Source organism: Macaca nemestrina, chromosome 13, assembly GCF_043159975.1.
Source record: "Macaca nemestrina isolate mMacNem1 chromosome 13, mMacNem.hap1, whole genome shotgun sequence".
Taxonomy (NCBI): Eukaryota; Metazoa; Chordata; class Mammalia; order Primates; family Cercopithecidae; genus Macaca; species Macaca nemestrina.
In genome coordinates this window covers 10,938,508-10,962,323 of record NC_092137.1, presented here as the reverse complement: position 1 = coordinate 10,962,323, position 23,816 = coordinate 10,938,508, and the positions used below count along the sequence as shown (strand labels likewise).

Genomic DNA, 23,816 nt, shown 5'->3' with positions numbered 1-23,816 from the left:
GCCTGCTTGTAACAGCATGAAGAGGAGAGGACTGACTCTATTGCTGTCCTTGACTGGCAAAGAGAAGTGAAAGTACCTAATTCTGCCACAGTCTACCTAATGATGTTCTGTGGATTATACCACTGCATTCTCCGGCCCTTCGGTTAGAAATTTGGGTCTATCTAAATATATGATCTTAGGTAAGTTATCCTTTCTGTGTTTAAGTTTCCTGGTCTATGAAATAAGGGCATCATGACACATACCGCTTAGGGTTCTTAAATGACTTACTATATGCAAAATGTTTAGAACAATGCCTGGTACAGAGTCACGCAAGTGTTACTGTTTTGTCTTGCCAGAAATAAAGACCGCAGTTTCTGAAGCTTAGTGTGACAGGTATCTCAGAATGTTAGCCATTCTCCCAGATCTCTCTTGTAAGAATTTATCTGGAGGAAACAGTCATACTAATTTGATGGGAGGAGGAAAATACAAGAATTTTCAGGGCTGGGCTGTTAGTGCAGAATTGGAAACAACAATCAAAATTCAGTCAGTAGTGGATTGACGAAATGGTTACATTGGAGTAATTTAAAAATTCTGAAGTAGAAAATATCTGTAACTTACTCTTTTGCTTTTCGGTTTTTGAAAATTTCACAATAGGCTCGGTGTATTGAGCAAGTACCAAATTATACAGATTTTACAAAAAATATAAAATTCTTTAAAAGTAGTGCATCTCGGCCGGGCGCGGTGGCTCACGCCTGTAATCCCAGCACTTTGGGAGGCCGAGGCGGGCGGATCACAAGGTCAGGAGATCGAGACCATACTGGCTGACACAGTGAAACCCCGTCTCTACTAAAAATGCAAAAAATTAGCCGGGCGAGGCGGCGGGCGCCTGTAGTCCCAGCTACTCGGGAGGCTGAGGCAGGAGAATGGCGTGAACCTGGGAGGCGGAGCTTGCAGTGAGCCGAGATCGCGCCACTGCACTCCAGCCTGGGCGACTAAGCGAGACTCTGTCTCAAAAAAAAAAAAAAGTAGTGCATCTCTGTAGAGGATTATCCTGTTTTTTGTTTTTGTTTGTTTGTTTGAGACAGGATCTCGCTGTGCCTCCCAGGCTGGAGCAATCCTCCCACATCAGCCTCTGGAGTAGCTGCGACTACAGATGCACCCTACCACACCCAGCTAATTTTTGCATTTTTGTATTTTATATTTTTTCTCTACAAGAGTTGGAGTTTTGCCATGTTGCCCAGGCTGGTCTCAAACTCCTGGACTCAGGTTATCCACCTGCCTCATCCTCCCAAAGTGCTGGGATTACAGGCCTGAGCCACCACACCCAGCCTTAGTCTTACTTTCAAGCTTATTGGGAGTTACGACTGTCAGTGTTTATGTTCTTGATTTACTTGCTTTGTTAAATGTGTCAAACTCTACTTCACCTTTTCTGCAGCAATGAAAAGATTAATGAGCAACGCCATCCAATAGAAATATAATGCAAACATGTATGTAATTTTAAATTTTCTAGTAGCTACATTTAAAATAGAAACAGGTGAAACACCAAAAGAAACAGGTGAAATTAATGTATTTACTCAGTATATCTAAGATCATTTCAACATGTGTTTCCAAAATGAAAAATAATAATGAGGCCAGGCACAGTGGCTCATTCCTGTAATCCTCATACTTCGGGAGGCCGAGGTGGGCGGATCACCTGAGGTCAGGAGTTCAAGAGCAGCCTGGCCAACGTGGTGAAACCCCATCTCTGCTAAAATACAAAAATTAGCTGGGCGTGGTGGCTGGTGCCTGTAATCCTGAGACAGGAGAATCGCTTGGACCCAGGAGACAGTGGTTGCAGTGAGCGGAGATCGCACCACTGCACACCAGCCTGGGCAGTTGAGCAAGATGCCATCTCAAAAAAAGAAAAATAATAATGAGATTACGTTTTTCCCTCCATTAGGTCTTCAAAATTCAGTATGCTTTTTACCAGCACATCTTAGTTTGGGGTAGCCAGTGGCTGTCATGCTGGACAACACTGTTGCTGAGGGAGCAGCCCCACTTTGGTTAGCCTGGCCTCCGTTCACAGGCATCCTTTCCCACCTCTTGAAATGGAAAAGGAGATCATCCTGTCAAAGGCTACTCCCATCACCGACTGGGTTCCTGTCCCTCCTCTGACTCCGGGCATTTTATTCAGATATTCCCTGTATTTTATCTTTGGCCTCTCCCACTGCATGTCTTCCTCTCCCAGATCACGCCCATCTTTACAGAGAAACCTTCCTTGTTTTCTACGTTTGCCTGCCTCTGGTCTCTGTAATGAAACCTGCTTAAATGGTTACCTGTATTCTCTCCAACTTTCTGTAGACTACATGCCTCTTATTTTCACTCCACCACAACTGCCAGGGCTCCCGGTGAATTGTCACTAAATCCAATCAATAGTTGGTTTTCTGTCTTTGTTCCTTTCTCTCCCAGTAGTATTTGTTAGTGTGGCCCCTCCCACATGTATCTTGGTTTATGTGACACCACTCTCAATAATTCTTCCAGTCCACCTTCCACATGGCAACTGGAATACTCCTTCTAGAAAGCACAAATCTATTCTTTCCTCTGCATGATAACCCTTTAGTGGCTTCACTATTAGTAAAGTTCACAGTTTTATAAGTCCTTACAATATTGGCCATATCTATGATTCAAATGCAGTGTAAATCTTGAATACCACAGTTGTTCATCCGTGCCTGTAGCGTACAGAACCACTTTATCTTGAGCACTAAAAAGACAGCATGGTGTAATAGGAAAAGCTTGGAAATGGAGAGCTCGCCTACCTCTTACATGTATGACAATAGATGGGCCACTGGTCTAGACCTTTATTTACAAAATGGGGATAATTCCTACTTTCTAGTTAGTAATGCTGTCAAAAATTAAGTGATCTGACATATTTGAAAGTGATTTGAAAAACTGAACGTGTTGTATGATGGAGGATTTAGCAGTAAAACAATGAACAATGGTGTATACGCCTTCCAGAAGAAATGTACCATTTAGTTATTCCAAAAAGGTCCATTTGAAATCTTCCAAATTCTAATTCTGAAGTAAGCATATGAAAATGTAACTAAGATGGCACACACTACTTGAGAACACAGGCCAGTCTCACTTACAATTTGCTATATCAACAAATTAAAAGGAAGAAATGATATGATCAGCTTCAGAGATGCTGCAAAGACAGGAATAGACAGAAATTTCTTTAACATTGTAAGTATATTTTGGCCTGGCGTGATCGCTCATACCTGTAATCCCAGCACTTTGGGAGACAGAGGCAGAAGGATCTCTTGAGACCAGCCTGGGCAACATAGGGAGACCTTGTCTCTATAAAAAATTTAAAAGTTAGCCAGGGATGCACCTGTAGCCCCAGCTACCGGGGGGCTGGGGGTGCTGAGGTGGGAGGATCACTTGAGTCCAGGTGGTCAGGGCTGCTGCAGGGAGCTGTGTTTGCACCACTGCACTCCGGTCTGGGTGACAGAGCAAGACCCTCTCTCAAAAAAAATAAAACAGTGTATTTATTTCAACCCAAAAGCCAGCATGATGCAAATAGGAAGACATTCCTGTTGAAGTCAAGAACAGTCTGAGGATATTCCATTATTTACCTTGTTCTAGAGGTAATTAGCACATTTTTGTATATGGTCATGTGTTGCTTAACTTTAGAGATATGATCTGTGATCAACTTCAGAGATGCTAAAAAGACAGGAATAGAAATTTCTTTAATTTCTGTTGTCATATCAGACGATTTCTTCATTGTGGAAAACATCAGTGTGTACTTAATACAAACCTAGATGGCGTAACTTACTAAAAACCTAGGCTCTGTGGTATAGCTTATTTCTCTTAGGTTACAAATCCGTTCGGCATGTTACTGTACTGAATGTTGTATGCGGTTGTAACACAGTGGTAAGCATTTGTCTATCTAAACATAGAAAAGGTGCAGTAAAAATATGATATAAAAGATAAAAAATGGTACAGCTGTATAGGACATTTACCATGAATACAGCTCGCATGACTGGGGGTTGCTCTTAACATTTTATTTCTTGAACGATAGAATAACCTTAATTTACTGTAACATTTTTCTTTTATTTTTTTTTGGGAGATGTGGTTTTACTATTCTATGTTGGCCAGCCTGGTTTTGAACTGCCGGCTTGAAGCAGTTCTCCCACCTTGGCCTCCCAAAGTGTTGAGATTATAGGCATGAGCCATGGTGTCTGGGCAACATTTTACTTTCTAAACTTAATTTTTTTTTTTTTTTTAACTTTTTGGCTCTTGTAAAAACACTTACCTTAAAACACATTGTACAGTAGTACAAAAATATTTTCTCTCTCCTTTTTTTTTTTTTTTTTTTTTTTTTGAGACAGGATCTCGCTCTATCAGGCTGGAGTGCAGTGGCGCATCACAGCCCACTGCACCTGTAGCCTTGACCTCCCTGGGCTCAGTGATCCTCCCACCTCAGCCTGTCGAGTAGCTGGGACTACGGGCATGCACCACCATGCCTGGCTAATTTTTGTACTTTTTTTAGAGAGGGGGTCTCACTATGTTGCCCAGGCTGGTCTTGAATTCCTGAGCTTAAGCAATCTGCCCGCCTTGGCCTCCTAAAGTGCCGGGATTACAAGCATGACACATAGCGCCTGGTCAGTATTTTATTTTATATATTGTATTCTGTAAGGTTTTTTTCTGTTTTTAAAATTTGTTTGTTTTGCTTTTTTAAGCTTTTTTGTCAAAAACGAGGACACAAACACGCACATTAACCTAGGTCTACACAGGGCCAGTTACCGAGACTCTCACCCAGACCGGAGTGCGGTGGTGCAAACACAGCTCCCTGCCGCAGCCCTGACCACCTGGACTCAGGTGATCCTCCCACCTCAGCACCCCCAGCCCCCCGGTAGCTGGGACTACAAGTGCATCCCTGGCTAACTTTTAAATTTTTTATAGAGACAAGGTCTCCCTATGTTGCCCAGGCTTTTTTTCAGCTCCAGGTGATAGGATTTTTTCAGCTCCATTGTAATCCACAGACCACCCTCATTTGTGTGTCCTCTCCTTGACCCTGTGGATGTGACTGTATATGTAAATTTGAAAGGTGAAATTTTGATAGTAATGCCATTTCAGAGAACTTTTGGGTTCTTAAGATACTAGTAAGTCAGTTCAGAATTTGTTTTCCTCTATTATTGTTGTAAATTGCATTTAAGTTTCCAGAGTTGCTAATGAAAATGCTCTCGATCCAGTGTGGCAGAACTGTGTGGTCAGCAATACAGTCGACATTGTATCCTTTCTTTATAAGGTTGTTCTCGTGAAAAATTTTTCTGATAATGTGTTATGGATAGTATTAAGAGAAATAAAACTCCATAAAATAAACATTGGCCGGGCGCTGTGGCTCACGCCTGTAATCCCAGCACTTTGGGAGGCCGAGGCAGACGGATCATCTGAGGTCGGGAGTTCGAGACCAGCCTGACCAACATGGAGAAACCTTGTCTCTACTGAAAATACAAAATTAGCCAGGCATGGTGGCACATGCCTGTAATCCCAACTACTTGGGAGGCTGAGGCAGGAGAATCGCTTTAACTTGGGAGGCAGAGGTTGCCGTGAGCTGAGATCGTGCCATTGCACCCCAGCCTGGGCAACAAGAGCAAAACTCTGTCTCAAAAAAACAAACAAATTACCATTGCTCTTGAAAGAGTCACAGTCTAGTGGAAGAGACAATAATTATTTTTCCCTTCAAAAAGATACTTGAATAAAGATAATGTGCTAGTAATTGCAATGGAATAACGTGAGGAATGATTACCATGTGATTGCCCAAGGTTACACAGGCAGAAGTGACCTCCTAATATTTCAGTGTCCATGCCCATAAAACGATAGTGCTGCCTCATGGAGTGGTTGTAAGGAACAAAGACATTGATACATGAAAGCCACTAAGAATAATGCTTCAGCCTTTTTCCAGTGCAGCCCAAGGAATGGGAGTGGGAACTGTCCATTCCTTTTTGGCTCAGTGTTGCAGCAATGGGAGTGAAATTCCAGGGGCTCCGACTGCAGCAGGGAGGGCATAGGGGCCAGAGCTAGGCCGCCCTCCTGTGTGAAGGGCCCTGGTCAGTTGAAGAGGACTCTGGTTCCCCAGGGTTCCCAGTCAAAGCATGAACAGTGCTGTTAATGGTGTACTTTTGTTGTTACTTCAGGTCTGGTGAGCTGTGCCTTCTTTCTGGCAGTGAATGGTCTGTATTCCTCTAGTGACGATGTGATCGAATTAACTCCATCAAATTTCAACCGAGAAGTTATTCAGAGTGATAGTTTGTGGCTTGTAGAATTCTATGCTCCATGGTAAGTATTATAAAATAGTTGTAGATTATTTATAGAACTTTCTGAAATTGGAGAAAATGCTGTATAAAAATCTGATTTTATTAAGTCATCTAGTTTAGCTTACTGTTTGTTTAAAAGAAGTAGAGAAGAGGGAAATGGGAAATGCAAAGTATCTCGTCTATTGTTAAGGAAGATCTACTGATGAGGTGATGTGTGTGGAAGGAAAACTAATTTTATGAGGAAGGAATCTTGAGCAAAGAAAATAGAGGGGCTAATGATTAACTTCATTCTGTTTCTTGAAGAGAATTATTTCCTGAAATAATGTAGTTAGAAAATCTGGTTTAATTTAAAAATTCTTGCCTTACATTCAATACTGGAAAAACCCCTGTGGGGTAAAAATGTAATCACCATTGAAACTAAGGCACAAAATTATATACAGTTAAAAGTACAACATTGTGCTAATGGTTTGTGTGATTAAAGCATTTAATGGAAAAAAAAAAACAAATAGAAGAGTGGAAACTGTGCCAGATGTATATGAGGCTGTCTCTGCTGTAAACCAGCAGGCCACGAGTATCCTGAGAGGAGAAGCAAACCCTAGCCCGCTGTGTGTCTGTGAAGAACTGTGTGGTGATCTGAAATCCCAAGGAGCTCTTTGACATGTGAACAAGGCTTTGTCAGCTTGAGTGAGCGATACTGAAACCTGATGGTTGCATTTTAGGGTATGCCTGATGAAAGTTTTTCCTTTCTCACTTTAACTTTTTTCTTTGAAACTGAGTTTTAGAAACTAACCACCATTCCTCATGGACCATTTTACTTCATGCTCAGTGTAGCAAATGGAGGTAAAAACGCTCTTATTTTCAAAGTGGATGCTGCCACATTGTGTGTCCTGTCCACCTAATGCCTTTACTATTTTTAAAGGCTCTGGTATTTATGTGTTCAATGCAAATGCTAATTCTGTATGGATTAGCTCAATTATACTAGCAAATATATAAATAGTAATTGTACAAACTGTTGTGTTGTCAAATGTCTCCGTATGTGGTTTTTACAAGCTTATCATATATGGCATAGGTAATTTACCTTGTTTCTGAGAGTGACCATGCAAGAGAAAATACCTCATTGTAAGACTCTACAAGACAGCATAATTGAGAAGGCAGGATCTGGATCCACTAGTTAATAATTATTATACTGGCAGAGTTTTACTTTGTGGTGTCTGGGTGAAAGAATGTCTGATTAGAGCAAGCGCTTTTTTTGAGAGACAGGGTCTCAGTTCTCCCAGGCTGGAGTGCAGCGGCATGATCATGGCTCACTACAGCCTTGATTTCTCAGGCTCAGGTAATCCTCCCACCTTAGCCTCCCCAGCACTGGTACTACAGGCATGTACCACCACACCCGGCTACTTTTTATATTTTTTTAATAGAGACGGAATTTCACCATGTTATCCAAGATGGTCTCTAACTCCAGGGCTCAAGCAATTTGCCTGTCTCAGCCTCCCAAAGTGCTGGGATTACAGCTGTGAGCCACTGCACCGGGTCAGGCAGGTGCTTTTTAACTTCCTTTTGTGCTTGGATTCCTGTGGCACCTTGGTGAAGGCCTTGGATTCTTATAATAAAACCTTTATGGTCAGGCATGATGGCTCACGCTTATAATTTCAGCACTTTGGGAGAACAAGGTGGGTGGATTGCTTGAGCACCAGAGCTCCAGACCAGACTGGGCAATGTGGCAAAGACCCCACCGCTACAAAAAGGAAAAGAAAAGAAACAAAGAAATTACCCAGGCCTGGTGCTGTGCACTTGTGGTCCCAGCTACTCAGGAGGCTGAGGTGGGAGGATCACCTGAGCCTGGGGGATAGAGGCTGCAGTGAGCTGTGATTGTGCCACTGCACTCCAGCCTAGGCAACAGTGAGAGCCTGTCTCAAAAAAGAAAAAAAAAATCAAACCTTTACATGTTTAAATAAAGCTTATAAGATCACAAAGAAAACCTATGGAAATACGATTATTGAAATATTAAAATTTCAATACTAATGTAGTACTTTACAAGGACAGTAAGTACAGGTTGAACATCTCTTATCCGAAATGCTTGGGACCAGAAGTGTTTCTGATTTTGGATTTTTTCAGATTTTGGAAGATTTGCATAATACTTAGCTGTAGAGCATCCCTAATCTGAGAATACAAAATCTGAACTGCTCCAGTGACTGTTTCCTGTGAGTGTCATGTTGGCGCTCAGAAAGTTTTGGATTTTGGAACATTTCAGGTTGTAGGTTTTTAGAATAGGGATGCTAAACCGGTTCCAAGGTCCACCAGCAGACTTGACTGCTGCAATAATTCTGAATAGGGACGGGCATGATGTTTGAAGATACCTGTGACAACTATAGTGGTGGTAATGAAAATAGCTGTGATATTTATTCATGATAAAGTCACAATAATTGACTATGGAGTGTTGTTTACATTTGTAAGGAAATTCTAAATTTCGATTACAGATTAGTGAAAATAAAAACTTTTTTTCATCCAAATTCATAGACTCCCTCCCCTAAATTTTTCCTAAAAGGCCACCTTGGCTTCAGATTTATTCTTTTTTTTTTTTCTTTTTTTTCTTTTCCTAAAAGGGATTCCCTAAATTTTTATCCACCAGCCCTTTGGGAGTCTGGACCCCAGGTGCGGAACCCCTGGGTAGACTGTATGCCATATTTATATGTGTGTGGCATTGTGATGTATGTGCAGATCAAATAGAAGAGAGGATGAACTCTGACAGTCTCTGAATTTAGTCCTCCTTTCTTAGATAAACTGAAATTAAAGAGGCACAAAACCCTGTAAAAATCTGACTTCTGAATTTTTGGGTATCTCACCTAAACAACAAAACATACTGTATATAAATACATAGAAGTAGCATTTCAGGACATTCCCCTGAAAGATCCTAGCTTCAGATATTGGGATTGAGTTTAGGCCCCAGTACTCAATTACATAGTGATTAAAACTTTTACCTGGATGATTGTATTGTTTGGAATCAAAAACTTGTCAGGCAGCTCTGACACCGGGTGGCTGTGATATTGGGTAAATTTCTTCTCAACATCAGTTCCATCCTCTGTAAAATGAAATAACAAAAGGACCTGCCTTCAGCTTCAGGCGGATTAAATGAAATCATCTATAAAGTGTTTTCATCATGGTGCTGGCACCTAGCATTTGTGCATTTGGTCCTTAGAGACCTAATTAGAAGAGAATTTACTTTGTTTTTAAAAATGCGTCAGATCACCACTGGAGAAATAAACTATGGTATCTGCATACAGTGAATGTTACACAGCAATAAAAACGAACAGTTAGCTACCTACAACCTCAGTGAGTGGTAAGGGCTAACAGGTTCACGAGGATGTAATTTCTTAGAAGCACTTTTCTGTGTTGTATTTCACAGTAATAGTATCTACAAGGTTAAGGTCGTTTTTCCTTGTGTTCTCTTCTCTCCTCTCCCCACTCTCCTCCGCTTTCCCTGCCTCCCCCACCTCGGTCACTCACTCACATCACCATCTTGTGGTGTCATGTCATGCATTTTGGCTTGTTAGGTTCACAAACGTGGGTTTATGTATGTGCTTCTAAGTTCAGAAGCAATTTGTGGAACCCAGAGAATATTGAGATACAGGCATAGTTGATCTAGGCCAGATACCTCATCTATGAAATTAAAAAGTTGGACTCGATTAGAAACTGTCAAACTTCAGTAGGTTTAAGAACCACTAGTAGAACTTAATAAAATGCAATTCCTCCACCAGGAAGTTTGGGTTTGTGGACGCCAAGAATCTGCGTTTTGCCTAGACTTTCAGCTCCACACAGGAAAGCACATTGAACCCGATAGATTCTAAAGGGCTTGTTCAGCTGTAGAGTTATAAATTACAGAGTTTGAATATGATTTAATTGAGCAGTAATTTGAAAGCTTTTTTTTTTGGGGGGACAGAGTCTTGCTGTGTTGCTCAGGCTAGAGTGCAGTGGCACGATCTCAGCTCCCTGCAACCTCCGTTTCTCAAGTTCAAGCAGTTCCCTCAGCCTCCCCAATAGCTAAGATTACAGGCGTGTGCTACCATGCCATGTTGGCCAGGCTGGTCTTAACTCCTGAATTCAAGTGATCCGCCTGCCTCGGCCTCCCCAAGGGCTGGGATTACAGGCGTGAGCCACTGCACCCGGCTGGAAGCTTTTGTATTAGGATGATATGAAAAGTGATTGTTGTAAGTAATAAAGTGGTGAGCTCATCCAGGTTGCTGATCCTATTTTACTTATTTATTTTATTTTTATTTTATGTTTTTGAGACAGAGTCTTACTCTGTTGCCCAGGCTGGAGTGTAGCAGCATGATCTCAGCTTATGCAACCTCTGCCTCCCAGGTTCACATGATTCTCGTGCCTCAGCCTCCCCAGTAGCTAGGATTACAAGCGTGCGCCACCATGCCTGGCTAATTTTTTTATTTTTATTAGAGATGGGGTTTCACCATGTTAGCCAGGCTGGTCTCAAACTCCTGACCTCAAGTGATCCTCCCTCCTTGGCCTCTCAAACTACTGGAGATTACAGGCATGAGCAGCTGTGCCTGGCCTTGATCCTGTTTTATTTGTGCTTGTCCTCTTTGCAGGCATCTCACTCAGTAGACCATTGATGGAGTTTTTTAACTGAAGTTTTGAATTTTTTGAATTGAGAATCAAAGGCTTTAACTGTTGCTTTGTGTTGTCTTACCCCCAAAAGGTGTGGTCACTGTCAAAGATTAACACCAGAATGGAAGAAAGCAGCAACTGCATTAAAAGTAAGTTTCTTAGGAATGCAAAAGGCTTACAAAAGTTTTTTTTATAGTAAGTTTCTAAGATGTCCATATTCACCTGTGTATGTTTAAATAATAAGTATGCAGAGGGTTTAATGTTCAATGGGAAGCTAGTTGGCATATCAGAGTTGAAAATACTGGTTCGTTGTCAAAATCATACTGAGAACAAGGGGATAATACACATTTAAATGCTTACATTGCCTGTTTTTGTTTATTCTGTTTCCCGGATAAATGACAGTTACTCTCAGCCCTGCCATTTCTGTGAGCCGCAGAGTTCCCTCCATGGGCTGACTTTGATTTCCCGCATCATTGCATTTAGATTCTCTTCTGGTGTTCAAGGCTAAGGCCCTTATTGACTCATTTTGCAAACTGCACCCAGTGCTTTATTACCTTTTTCTGAGTCTATATGAAGCAGATAATGAGTTCTTGTGGAATCTGCTGTAGCGGAAGGAAAAATTGTTATTTCTTTTACATTCCCACAGGATGTTGTCAAAGTTGGTGCAGTTGATGCAGATAAGCATCAGTCCCTAGGAGGTCAGTATGGTGTTCAGGGATTTCCTACCATTAAGATTTTTGGATCCAACAAAAACAGACCAGAAGATTACCAAGGTAAGGACTTTTCCTAGCTACTTCATTCCCCTGGTAGACAAGAACCTACTGTTCTTTAACGAGCTTGAGAACCTGCTCTACTGCAAGGTTCTCAACCTCATTGTACCTGAATTATCTATAAATGATACACAGTGATTCCTACACCCTCCGAGTCAATCTGAAGATGAAATGTGTGTCACACAGGTTTGTGTTATCACTTCACGCTTGCTTAGGTCTACGTCACATTAGCAATGATAGAAAATAGTATTCTGTGCTACTCTCTTGTCTTTCTCATTACAGTCACTTGTATTTAATAAAGATCTACATGTATTTTCTTGCTCTAATCTCTCTTCCCTTTACTGTAGGAGAGGGGTCTAACATACTACTATAGAAGAGGAGAGTCTGTAATTTGAGAGTCTTAGTCTCCTGAACTGTCAATAATAAATGGTTACACAAATTCTGTTTTGTAGATAAGTAAATTGTGAGTGTCTGCTGTGAGCCCCTGAGGCAACTAAAGATAGAATTCAGGTTCCCCCCCCCCAGGACTAAATGCTATTTCAGCAACACTATTATTCTTTTTTTTTTTTTTTTTTTTTAAGAGACAGAGTCTTGCTATGTTGCCCAGCCTGGACTCAAATTCCTAGGCTCAGGCAATCCTTCTACTTCAGCCTCCCAAGTAGCTGGCATTATAGGCACTACAGTCTTAGAGAATTGTCCTGTTATTTATTTATTTATTTTTATTTATTTTTATTTTTTTTTTTTTGAGACGGAGTCTTGCTCTGTCGCCCAGGCTGGAGTGCAGTGGCCGGATCTCAGCTTACTGCAAGCTCCGCCTCCCCGGTTTACGCCATTCTCCTGCCTCAGCCTCCCAAGTAGCTGGGACTACAGGCGCCCACCACCTCACCCGGCTAGTTTTTTGTGTTTTTTAGTAGAGACAGGGTTTCACCGTGTTAGCCAGGATGGTCTCAATCTCCTGACCTCATGATTCACCCATCTCGGCCTCCCAAAGTGCTGGGATTACAGGCTTGAGCCACCGCGCCCGGCCTTGTCCTGTTATTTAATTAAGATATCACAAATGGGCCGGGCATGGTAGCTCACACCTGTAATCCCAGCACTTTGGGAGGCTGAGGTGGGCGGATCATGAGGTCAGGAGATTGAGACCATGGTGAAACCCCGTCTCTACTAAAATTACAAAAAAATTAGCTGGGCACAGTGGTGGGCACCTGTATCCCAGCTACTCAGGAGGCTGAGGCAGGAGAATGGCCTGAACCCAGAATACGGAGCTTGCAGTGAGCCAAGATCGCGCCACTGCACTCCAGCCTGGGCAACAGAGCAAGACTCCATCTCAAAAAAAAAGAAAGAAAAAAAAAGATATCACAAACAGATTATTATATTTGAGATAATCAGAGTTGCTGCGTTGAGCCAGATCCATGGTGCTAGTAAAAGTATTGGGCATAATTTGTTTGAAGCTGAAATTATGGCTAATTTGGTAAAGGTTTTTGTTGAAGATGTTATATGGAACATATGAGTGACAGAACTTTGTCATCTTAGGTTTTGCTTTATGTGAGCAGTACCAGCTCACAGGTTGGGTGGCAGCATCAACATCATAGTAAAACAAAGAGTTGTCTGTCATTGGTGACTTGCCTGGGTCCAGCTAATAGAAGGCAGGGAAGGCGGGGGTGAGCGATACAGAATCTGTCGTGTGTGAGCTGGGAAGGCAGCCCATCCTGTCTGCCTGGCTGCTGGCTTCTCCACACTCCACAACGTCGTAACTAAACTTAGTGTCTTGCTTCTCTGTAAAATGGGGATGTGCAAACCCCATTTTAAGGTACCGGAAGCTTAATTGAAATAGTACACATAAAGCATATGAGACAAATACTTGGTAAATACATGTCGTGGGCAGGTCTCGAGGCTGGAGGTCTCGTCTGAAGACAAAGATGTGGCCTTGGACACGTCTCTACTTGCCTCCCCAGCTCCAAAGTTCTAGGGAAAGACCTTTTTTTTCCCCTGAGTAAACACTTGCTTTTCTGCCTTTGAATAATAGTTTGTTTTAGTTTTCCTCACTTACGAAAATGTGCATGTTTTTAGTGCAGTCAGTCTGCTGCTGTTTTTATAAATTTAGTTTATTGGAACACAGCCCTACCTGTGTGTCAACATAGTGTCTCTGGCTGCTTTTGCACTGGATCAGCAGAATTGAGTAGTTGCAATAGACAGTGTGGCCTAAAATGCTGAAAAGTTTTTTTCCTAGTATACTTCACGATTTGGCATATGTCCAGATAAAGACTTGGGGAAGGGGCACTGGTTCAGATGATGGAGATGCCTGACATAGATAAGGAGCAGAGGCTGTTTCATGTTGAGGCCTTGCCCTTCTGTGTTATCAAGTGACATACTTGGTAGGCTCAGCCAGCGATACAGTGCACGATTATCTGAATAGTTGCTGAGAGCTGCTGTAGTATATTTTGTGGGTATTTTTGTTTTGTTTTGTTGTTTGAGATGGAGTCTCGCTCTGTTGCCCAGGCTGGAGTACAGTGGCGCTATCTTGGCTCAGTGCAACCTCCGCCTCCCGGGTTCAAGCAATTCTCCTGCCTCAGCCTCCTGAGTAGCTGGGATTATAGGCGTGCGCCACCACGCCTGGCTAATTTTTGTATTTTTAGTAGAGATGGGGTTTCACCATGTTGATCAGGCTGCTCTTGAACTCTTGACCTCATGATCTGCCTGCCTCGGCCTCCCAAAAGGCCGGCCGCCACACCTTAGATCTCTAATCCCAGCACTTTGGGAGGCCGATCCACTTTGGGAGGATCACTTGAGTACAGGAGTTTGAGAAAACTCTAAAAAAAAAAAAATTTTTTTTTTTCCTGACGTAGAGTCCCATTATGCCACCCAGGCTGGAGTGCAGTGGCATGATCTGAGCTCACTGCAGCCTCTGTCTCCTGGGTTCAGGTGATTCTCCTGCCTCAGCCTCCTGTGTAACTGGGATTATAGGTGCCCATCACCACACCCAGCTAATTTTTGTCTTTTTAGTAGAGACAGGGTTTCACCATGTTGGCCAGGATGGTCTCGAACTCCTGCCTTCAGGTGTTCCACATGCCTACGCCTCCCAAAGTGCTGGGATCCCAGGCATGAGCCACTATGGCCCTCCAGAAAAGGAACTTTCTAAAGAGATTCTATTAGAACTAGTTTTGCCTTTAAACTGAAGACAGCAGATGGCATAGGTTATTCCAGTACTTCTGTGTTAGTTAATAGCCCCTGACTCTCTTGAGCAAATAAACTTATTTGGTGAACTTCCAAAGACTATTGTCATCTTGCCTCTGTGAGTTTTAATGCAGATTTGTTAAGTTCAGCTTAACAATGTTTCAAGCAAGATAGAAAAAAAGAAGCCTGGAATGGTTTTCAGTTATTTGGCTTCAAAACACCTCATACCTAGTTTTTCCATCTTTTCTATCCGGTATTTCACAGAAATAGTTCCTTTTGTATTTGGGAAATTCCCCTGCTTTCCCAGCTAGATTTTAAGCTTCTTATTCACCCATGTCCATGTTCGGTAAACATTTGTGAGTTATTCTCATTAGGAGATGGTATTTGAGCAGGGAGTTTTCGTTCACACTAACTACATAAAACTTAAGAGGAGTCAGTCTGGACACGGTGGCTTGCACTTGTGATCCCAGCACTTTGGGAGGCTGAGGTGGGCAGATCACTTGAGGTCAGGAGTTTGTGACCAGCCTGGCCGACATGGTGAAACCCCGTCTCTACTAAAAATACAAAAATTAGCTGGAAATCACTTGAACCTGGGAGGCGGAGGTTGCAGTGACCCGAGATTGTGCCACTGTACTCTAGCCTGGGCAACAGGGTGAGACTCCATCTCAGAAAAAAAATAATAATGAGAAAGGAAGAGAAATTGGTTTTCCAAGTGTTAGGTCTAGTGCAAAATGCATACTGGGGAGAAAGTTTGTTCTGTCAGAGATACACATGTTGTCAGAACTGTGTCACCCGGTGAAGCTGACAGTGAGGTAAAGACAGTCTTGGGCTGGGCCAGATGAGGCACTTGCTGAAGGCCGGGCTGAGGACCGCCTACCTTCCGTCTCCTGTAGGTGGCAGAACTGGTGAAGCCATCGTAGATGCTGCGCTCAGTGCTCTGCGCCAGCTTGTGAAGGATCGCCTCGGGGGACGGAGCGGAGGATACAGTTCTGGAAAACAAGTAAGACCATAAAATGTCAGTTTTTAATGTGTCGTGATTTTGAAGCCAGAGTGTGGATTCCTTGTAAAAGATAGTTGTTTTTTTAAAAGTATGTGAAAGTGGTAAACTTTCAATTAAAGAATAATGGAGGATTGGATCCACTGAACCCAGAGGGAACCAGCCATCCAGCCTGCTCATTTGGGCTCCTCAGGATTGCTGTTGCCATGGCCAGTCAGTCCCAGGGCCTCTTTCCACACCTGCAGTCCAAGTACCAGGCCCCTAGATAGGCTTCCTGGGCCCTGGGCTAAAACAGAAGAATGTGAACTTCAGCTCCAGGCCCAGGAGCCAGGTGCTGGCATCCCATGGCACTTGTAGGTCAAGAGTGGGGATGGGATGGACGGGTTCTCCTCTGGGTAGGCTTTGGCAAACTGTGATGAGACTGGATTACCTCTTGGCCTGTATCTGTGGCATTCAGCCCCAAATCCATGGAAAATTCTACACAAATGGATAGGGGAGAAGAGAGAGAGAGAGGAGCAGATTGGTGTTTTAGATGCCCTTGTATGAAATGTGAAGCTTAACACTGATGTTCTTGTGAAAAGACAAACTTGAAGATATATAAATATTAAATGGGCCTTTACTTTTAGGAGACCAGTTAAACTCGCTTCTTTATACAGGCTCAGAGCTTACCCAAAGATTCCATGTTCTTGCCTTTTATTTTAAACTTAGACATTTAATGAGCATAGTTGCCTGGCCCCCTGCACCCTGCCTGGCAACAGAAAGCAATGCTGACTGCTTCTTAGATTTAGTACTGAAGAACATTCTTTGAAAAAAGAAAAGGATTAAGTGTTATTTTTAGCTTTGTTGACTGGTAGGGGCTTTGTCTATGAAAGATGTAGCAGAACATCCTGGGATGAAGCAGTAGCTGTACTTGAGTCTGAATTAGAACAGTGTTTTTAAGGTGGTTCTTTGAGCCATGTTGAGGGTTCTCACTAAAAAGAGCTGGTGACGGAATTCAGGTACAGGTTATATGTTGTACTCAATGTATTGATAATTATTTGAAAGTAAAAGACTATTTACCAAGCAAAAATGATAATGCTGAAGAATGTACCCAATTTGAATACAACCATTTTCACTATTTTATTCACTAAAGAAAAACCCTAAAACTTTGTTAAGATGTAGAAGCAGTGTTATTTAAAATAGGAAAAGTATTCTTCTTGGCCAAATTGTTTGATGTTTAATATCATAAATGACAGGGCAGAAGTGATAGTTCAAGTAAGAAGGATGTGATTGAGCTGACAGATGACAGCTTTGATGAGAATGTTCTGGACAGTGAAGATGTTTGGATGGTTGAGTTCTATGCTCCTTGGTGTGGACACTGCAAAAAGTAAGTGCCTTCTACTAAGTAGTCTGTTCAGCCACAGTGTTTTCAGTACATTGATTAGCTTATTTTTTTTTTTTAATTTATTGATTAGCTTATTTTGAAAGGGCTGAACTAGATAGTAGATCACCACTAAGATCTCTTCCAGAAAAACTCTGACTCTAAGTGAATATTAAACATTGACAGGGCTGGGCGCAGTGGCTCAAGCCTGTAATCCCAGCACTTTGGGAGGCTGAGACGGGCGGATCATGAGGTCAGGAGATCGAGACCATCCTGGCTAACACGGTGAAACCCCGTCTCTACTAAAAAATACAAAAAACTAGCTGGGCGAGGTGGCGGGCGCCTGTAGTCCCAGCTACTCGGGAGGCTGAGGCAGGAGAATGGCGTAAACCTGGGAGGCGGAGCTTGCAGTAAGCTGAGATCCGGCCGCTGCACTCCAGCCTGGGCGACAGAGCGAGACTCCATCACAAAAAAAACAAAAAAAACATTGACATTAGTGCCAAGAGCTTCCTCTCTCATATTGCCGAAGATTAACAAGGGACTGACTCATGTCCGGATTAGGGGCAGTGGTAGAACGGGAAACTCATGTGAAGGGTAGCATGGTATCTTTAGTAAAGCCACACACAAAATGTTTTCTAGGTGTGACATAACTGGGGATTGGGCAGAAATGCACAGATCAGTTGAAAAGTATAGGCCGGGTGTGGTGGCTCACACCTGTAATCCTAGCACTTTGGGAAGCCGAGGCAGGCAGATCACTTGAGGCCAGGAGTTTGAGACCAGTCTGGGCAACACAGCAAAGCCCCATTTCTACTAAAAATACAAAAAAATTGGCTGGATGTGGTGGCATGCGCCTGTACTCCCAGCTACTTGGGAGGTTGAGGCGCAAGAATCTGTTGATTGTGGGAGGCAGAGGCTGCACTGAGCTAAGATCATACCACTGTACTCTATCCTGTATGACAGGAGGAGACTCTGTCTTTAAAAAAAAAAAAAATGTTTGGGCTGCAAGTTAAAATCCAAATATTTGGCCTGGTGAGGTGGATCACTTGAGGCCAGGAGTTCGAGACCAGCCTGGGCAGCATGGGGAAACCCCATCTCTACTAAAAATACAGAAATGAACGGTGGGTGGTGGCGCGCACCTGTAGTCCCAGCTGTGTTGGAGGCTGAGATGAGAAGATCGCCTGAGCCCAGGAGGTTGAGGCTGCAGGGAGCCATGATCGCACCACTGCGCTCCAGCCTGGGTAACGGAGAGAGACCGTGTCTCAAAGAAACAACACAAAACGAATATTTTTCTATAGCCTAGAGCCAGAGTGGGCTGCCGCAGCTTCAGAAGTAAAAGAGCAGACGAAAGGAAAAGTGAAACTGGCAGCTGTGGATGCTACCGTCAATCAGGTTCTAGCCTCCCGCTACGGGGTGAGTATCCTCATAAGGCTCATTTCATTGTGAAATACATGGTGTTTCGTTACTTCTTCCAATACTCCAGGCCTCCCTATGAGGTAGTAAAGGAGATGTTTAAACCATTTTGTAAGTGAAGAGATAAAGTCACTTTACTGTCATAACTAACAAGTCTGACACTCAGGACTGTCACCTTTTTTCTCCTAATGTCACACTGCTTCTGTGGTATACTTAATGTGAGGTGTCAGCTTGCCCAGACTTACTCACGTTGCTCATGTGGCTATTGTAAGTTGGTCCATTTGTTCTAGAGCAGATACTTTGTGTTAATTACATACCAGGGCTTGAATATGATTGGGCTAAACTTCACAGACTGTTAAAACTCCCTGATTGATCATTGACCTCTGTGAGTCATTCCTTTGAAATCCAGGCAGTCTGGGGAATAGTTTTGTTACATTAAATTACTTATAAGGCCAGAGTGGTGGGTCACGCCTGTAATCCCAGCACTTTGGGAGGCCTAGGCGGGCAGATCGCTTGAGGCCGGGAATTCAAAGCCAGCCTGACCAACATGGTGAAACCCCATCTCTACTAAAAATACAAATATTAGCCGGGTGTGGTGGTGTGCACCTGTAGTCCCAGCTACTCAGGCGGCTGAGGTAGGAGAATCGCTTGAACCCAGGAGCAGAGGTTGCAGTAAGCTGAGATTGCACCTATGCTCTCCAGCCTGGGCAACAGTGAGACTGCTTCAATTAAAAAAGAAACAAAAATTACCTATAAGGTGGTTTTAGAAACCGTAAAGATTGTGTTATTTTGTGTTGTTAATTGGATTTTATTCTCTGATCTCTTTTTTAATAGATTAGAGGATTTCCTACAATCAAGATATTTCAGAAAGGCGAGTCTCCTGTGGATTACGACGGTGGGCGGACAAGATCCGACATAGTGTCCCGGGCCCTTGATTTGTTTTCTGATAACGCCCCACCTCCTGAGCTGCTTGAGGTAGACCACTTAAATTGCTCATAGTCCAGAAAGCTTTTTTAGCTGACAGCGAGGAACGTTAAAGCAGTCGTGACACAGTGTTCATGTTATGCCCTTCTTGTTAAAAATACTCTCTTTAAAGTGGTTTTTATACTTTGAAATGGAAAAGAATGTCTGATAAGTTGCTTTTCATAACTTTTAGCATTAGAATAATTACATTGTGAACAGAAATACGAGCTTCTTAAAGATAGAGTGTATTTAATCACTCTTGCTTATCATTTTCAAAGTAATAGCACATTTGTTGAGTAGCTAATCATGTAACAGGCACTGTTCTGGTGTCTTTATGTAGTTTTTTTGTTTGTTTGTTTCATTTAATTCTCACATGAACACTGAGGTAGATAACTGTTTTTATCTCCATTTTATATATGGGGAAATTGAGGCACAGAACCTCAAGTTTGTATAAACATACAATACGTGTAAGTATAGTCTATTTAAACAAGTAAGTGGCAGAGCCAGGCTGTGTCCAGGCGTTGTGATTTCAGAGACGTGTATATGTGTGCTAATCCCCCCCAACCACCACAGCTTCCACAGGCTTAAGAATCAGTAGCAGAAAAATCTCCTCTTAGAGAACATGCCTCTGGGTGTTTCCATACAAGGAAGTAGTCCTGGGAGAAATCTTTTCAATGGAAGTTCTTGTTTGCCAGCTTACCTTTGGGTGTTGTATCATGCAGCCTCCTGATCATCCCTTGTCTTCTGAGTCCCACAGATTATCAACGAGGACATTGCCAAGAGGACGTGTGAGGAGCACCAGCTCTGTGTTGTGGCTGTGCTACCGCATATCCTTGATACTGGTAAGACAGACAAATAATTTCCCTTGGCTGTTCTATGCTAGATGCTCTGAGAGTACTTCCTAAATGGATTAATTTTACGGACTCCTTTACCTTTACCTTTAAAAAAACGTTTGTCTGTTTAAATCAGGAGCTGCAGGCCGAAATTCTTATCTGGAAGTTCTTCTGAAGATGGCAGACAAATACAAAAAGAAAATGTGGGGGTAAGTTACTGAGCTTATTGTCTCAGTGTCATCTGAACAGGAGATTATAGGGTTTCTTGAGAGTGGGTCCCCCGTGTTTTTGTAAGCTGTGTTCCTGTGTTTGCTCTGCTAAAAATTTTTTTTTTCCTCTCCTGCCTAGCCTCCCAAGTAGCGGGGATTATAGGCGCGTGCCACCACACCCAGCTAATTTTTGTATTTTTAGTAGAGTCGGGGTTTCACCATGTTGGCTAGGCTGGTCTCAAACTCCTGATCTCAAGTGATCCACCCGCCTCTGCCTCCCAGACTCCTGGGATTACAGGTGTGAGCCACCACACCTGGCCTGCTCTGCTATATGTTTTTATTCAGGATGTGAACATTTTATCACTGGGAGGAAAAGAAGGAATGAAGGGCTGTCAGCACAGCATGCATTTTTCTCATAGGAATCATGTTTTAAATGGTGATTGGGGTGCCGGGTTAGCAAGCAGACACAGAATGAGTAGTGCACCTGAATTCTAGTATGAACTTGAAGGCTGGATGAGAAAGGGGAACTAGAATTATGTTTCCTTATCCTCTTATCTAGGCACATTTTCAAAACAGTGTATCTCCTTCCTATTTTCTCTTTTTTTCTATTTTTGAGATGGAGTCTCACTCTCTCTCCCAGGGTGGAGTGCAGTGGTGCAATCTCAGCTCACTGCAACCTCCGTCTCCCGGGTTCAAGCGATTCTCCTGCCTCAGCCTCCTGAGTAGCTGGGAATACAGGCGCACACCATCATGCCCAGCTAATTTTTGTAATTTTAGTAGAGACAGGGTTTCACCATATTGGTCAAGCTGGTCTCGAACTCCTGACCTCAGGTGAGCCACCGTGCCCTGCCTCCTTCCTATATATCTTTTTGCTTTTCGTCCTCAGTATCCATAGCTTTCCCTGGGTACCTAGCGCCCCCTGCTGTCCCTCTCTCGATGACCTTGCTCCTTCTCCATTAGTCCAGCAAATGTTTATTAGATGCCTACAGAATGCAAGAACAAGCTTAATAACCCAAATGATATTGGTGGGATTTCAGGTAAAAGGGAAAATCCATATAGAAACTCATCTTTTGTTTTTTATTTATTTCTCATTCCACAAAATATCTGAAGCGTGATCTTTTGTTCTCTAAGATCTTCTAGCTAGAGCGTAAGTAATTTAAAAGGCATATTTGCCCTATAAACCAGTCTGGTTTTCTAGGTGGCTGTGGACAGAAGCCGGAGCCCAGTCTGAACTTGAGACCGCGTTGGGGATTGGCGGGTTTGGGTACCCCGCCATGGCCGCCATCAATGCACGCAAGATGAAATTTGCTCTGCTGAAAGGCTCCTTCAGTGAGCAAGGCATTAACGAATTTCTCAGGTAATTTGTTTTCTTAGGTTGTTTATTGTTTTTTCTCTTTGTTTGGTTCTGTCGTAGTTTTTTATTTGAAACTAGGTGTATATATGAGCCAGGTAATAAATGGGATTTCAAAATGCAAACTAATTCCAGAGAATTTAGAGTTTTTAAATTGTCTCCCTATTCGTTCCTTTTTCCTTGGAAAACTCTGCTTGCTGGATGAGGAGACTGCATTGCTGCCCTCAGGCCACCCTGTGTGCCATTCTGTGCATCTGGCCCTGGGCTCTTCCTAATTCTCATAAAAGCCTCATGGGGCCGGGTACGGTGGCTCACGCCTGTAATCCCAGCACTTTGGGAGGCTGAGGCAGGCAGATCACCTGAGGACAGGAGTTCGAGACCAGCCTGACCAACGTGGAGAAACCCTGTCTCTACTAAAAACACAAAATTAGCCGGGCATGGTGGCACATGCCTGTAATCCCAGCTACTTGGGAGGCTGAGGCAGGTGAATCACTTGAACCCAGGAGGCGGAGGTTGCAGTGAGCTGAGATCACACCATTGCACTCCAGCCTGAGCAACAAGAGTGAAACTCCGTCTCAAAAAAAAGCCTCATGGGCTAGAGGCAGCCCTCTCTGTCTATCCTCACCCTCATACTCATTGTAATCTTGACCTTGGTAAATGTGGTTTCCATTTCTGGGCACTTGGCTTTGGAATGTAGTTATTTATTTGAAAATGGGTGTTCTTAAGTGACTCCAACAATGTGCAAACAACGTGATAGGTTCTCAAAACTCTAAAACAAATAATACAGAGCTCTCTACCCTGCTCTGCTATTCAACTCACCTAATCATCTTTTAGGCAATACAAGGCATTGACCTAAAGAGGTTTTGCTTTCCATTCTTGCTTTCTTCCGTGTTCATTTCTTAGCTGCTGTGTGAGAGATGCTCAGCACACAAAAGGCAGTTGAGAGGCTTGTGATGAATAATGACTAGGAAGAATAGCGTGTGAAAGCCTGCAGTGCTCTTGCTGCCAGTCTTCCCACTTGACACAGAAGTGTGTGTGTGTGTGTGTGTGTGTGTGTGTGTGTGTGTGTGTGTTGCCTCAGACTCCCGAGTAGCTGAGATTACAGGCGCCTGCCACCACACCTACCTAATTTTTGTAAAGTAGAGATGGGGTTTCACCAGGTTAGCCAGGTGGGTCTCGAACTCCTGACCTCAGGTGATCCACCCGTCAGCCTCCCAAAGTGCTGGGATTACAGGTGTGAGCCACCACGCCTGGCCAAGGGGGCGTTTTCATTAAGAAGTTTATGGGGCCGGGCGTGGTGGCTCACGCCTGTAATTCCAGCACTTTGGGAGTCTGAGGCAAGCAGATCACTTGAGGCCAGGAGTTCGAAACCAGCCTGGCCACCATGGTGAAACCTCGTCCCTACTAAAACTACAAAAAATAAGCTGAGTGTGGTGGCATGGGCCTGCAATCCCAGCTACTCGGGAGGCTGAGGCACAAGAATCACTTGAACCCAGGAGGTGGAGGTTGCAGTGAGCTGAGATCGCACCACTGCTCTCCAGCACGGGCCACAGAGCGTAACTTGGTCTCAAAGAAAAAGAAGTTTGTGGACTGCGTAAGTTTGTGATTGTCATAGAGTAGTATTTATTAAATCATGAAGTCAGAATGTGAATATAAATATATCATGTAATTTTTTTTTCTAATAATAGGTTTATTCTAGCCCATTGGTGCCATAGATTGTTAGTCTAGCTCCATTATTCTAGGAGTTGTTTGCTGAACTCTAAATATTTGTGCCCACAGTATTTCTAGCTCTGCTTTCCCAACAGCCCGATTACACCAGGTCTGCTATGTTTCAAGTACTGATGTTTCTACACA

General features: G+C 43.1%; 1 protein-coding gene across 1 annotated transcript in view; it reads left to right on the top strand.

The window, feature by feature from the left end:
* The window catches only part of LOC105486489 (protein disulfide isomerase family A member 6), a 28,258-nt gene that overhangs the window by 2,376 nt on the left and 2,066 nt on the right, over positions 1 to 23,816 (top strand). The window contains exons 2-11 of the mRNA XM_011749382.2: positions 6,156 to 6,297; positions 10,987 to 11,044; positions 11,542 to 11,668; positions 15,733 to 15,839; positions 17,072 to 17,202; positions 18,492 to 18,606; positions 19,441 to 19,581; positions 20,327 to 20,411; positions 20,539 to 20,611; positions 21,810 to 21,968. Coding sequence (XP_011747684.1) covers positions 6,156 to 6,297; positions 10,987 to 11,044; positions 11,542 to 11,668; positions 15,733 to 15,839; positions 17,072 to 17,202; positions 18,492 to 18,606; positions 19,441 to 19,581; positions 20,327 to 20,411; positions 20,539 to 20,611; positions 21,810 to 21,968 — 1,138 coding nt within the window. The remainder of the gene's footprint in view (positions 1 to 6,155; positions 6,298 to 10,986; positions 11,045 to 11,541; positions 11,669 to 15,732; positions 15,840 to 17,071; positions 17,203 to 18,491; positions 18,607 to 19,440; positions 19,582 to 20,326; positions 20,412 to 20,538; positions 20,612 to 21,809; positions 21,969 to 23,816) is intronic.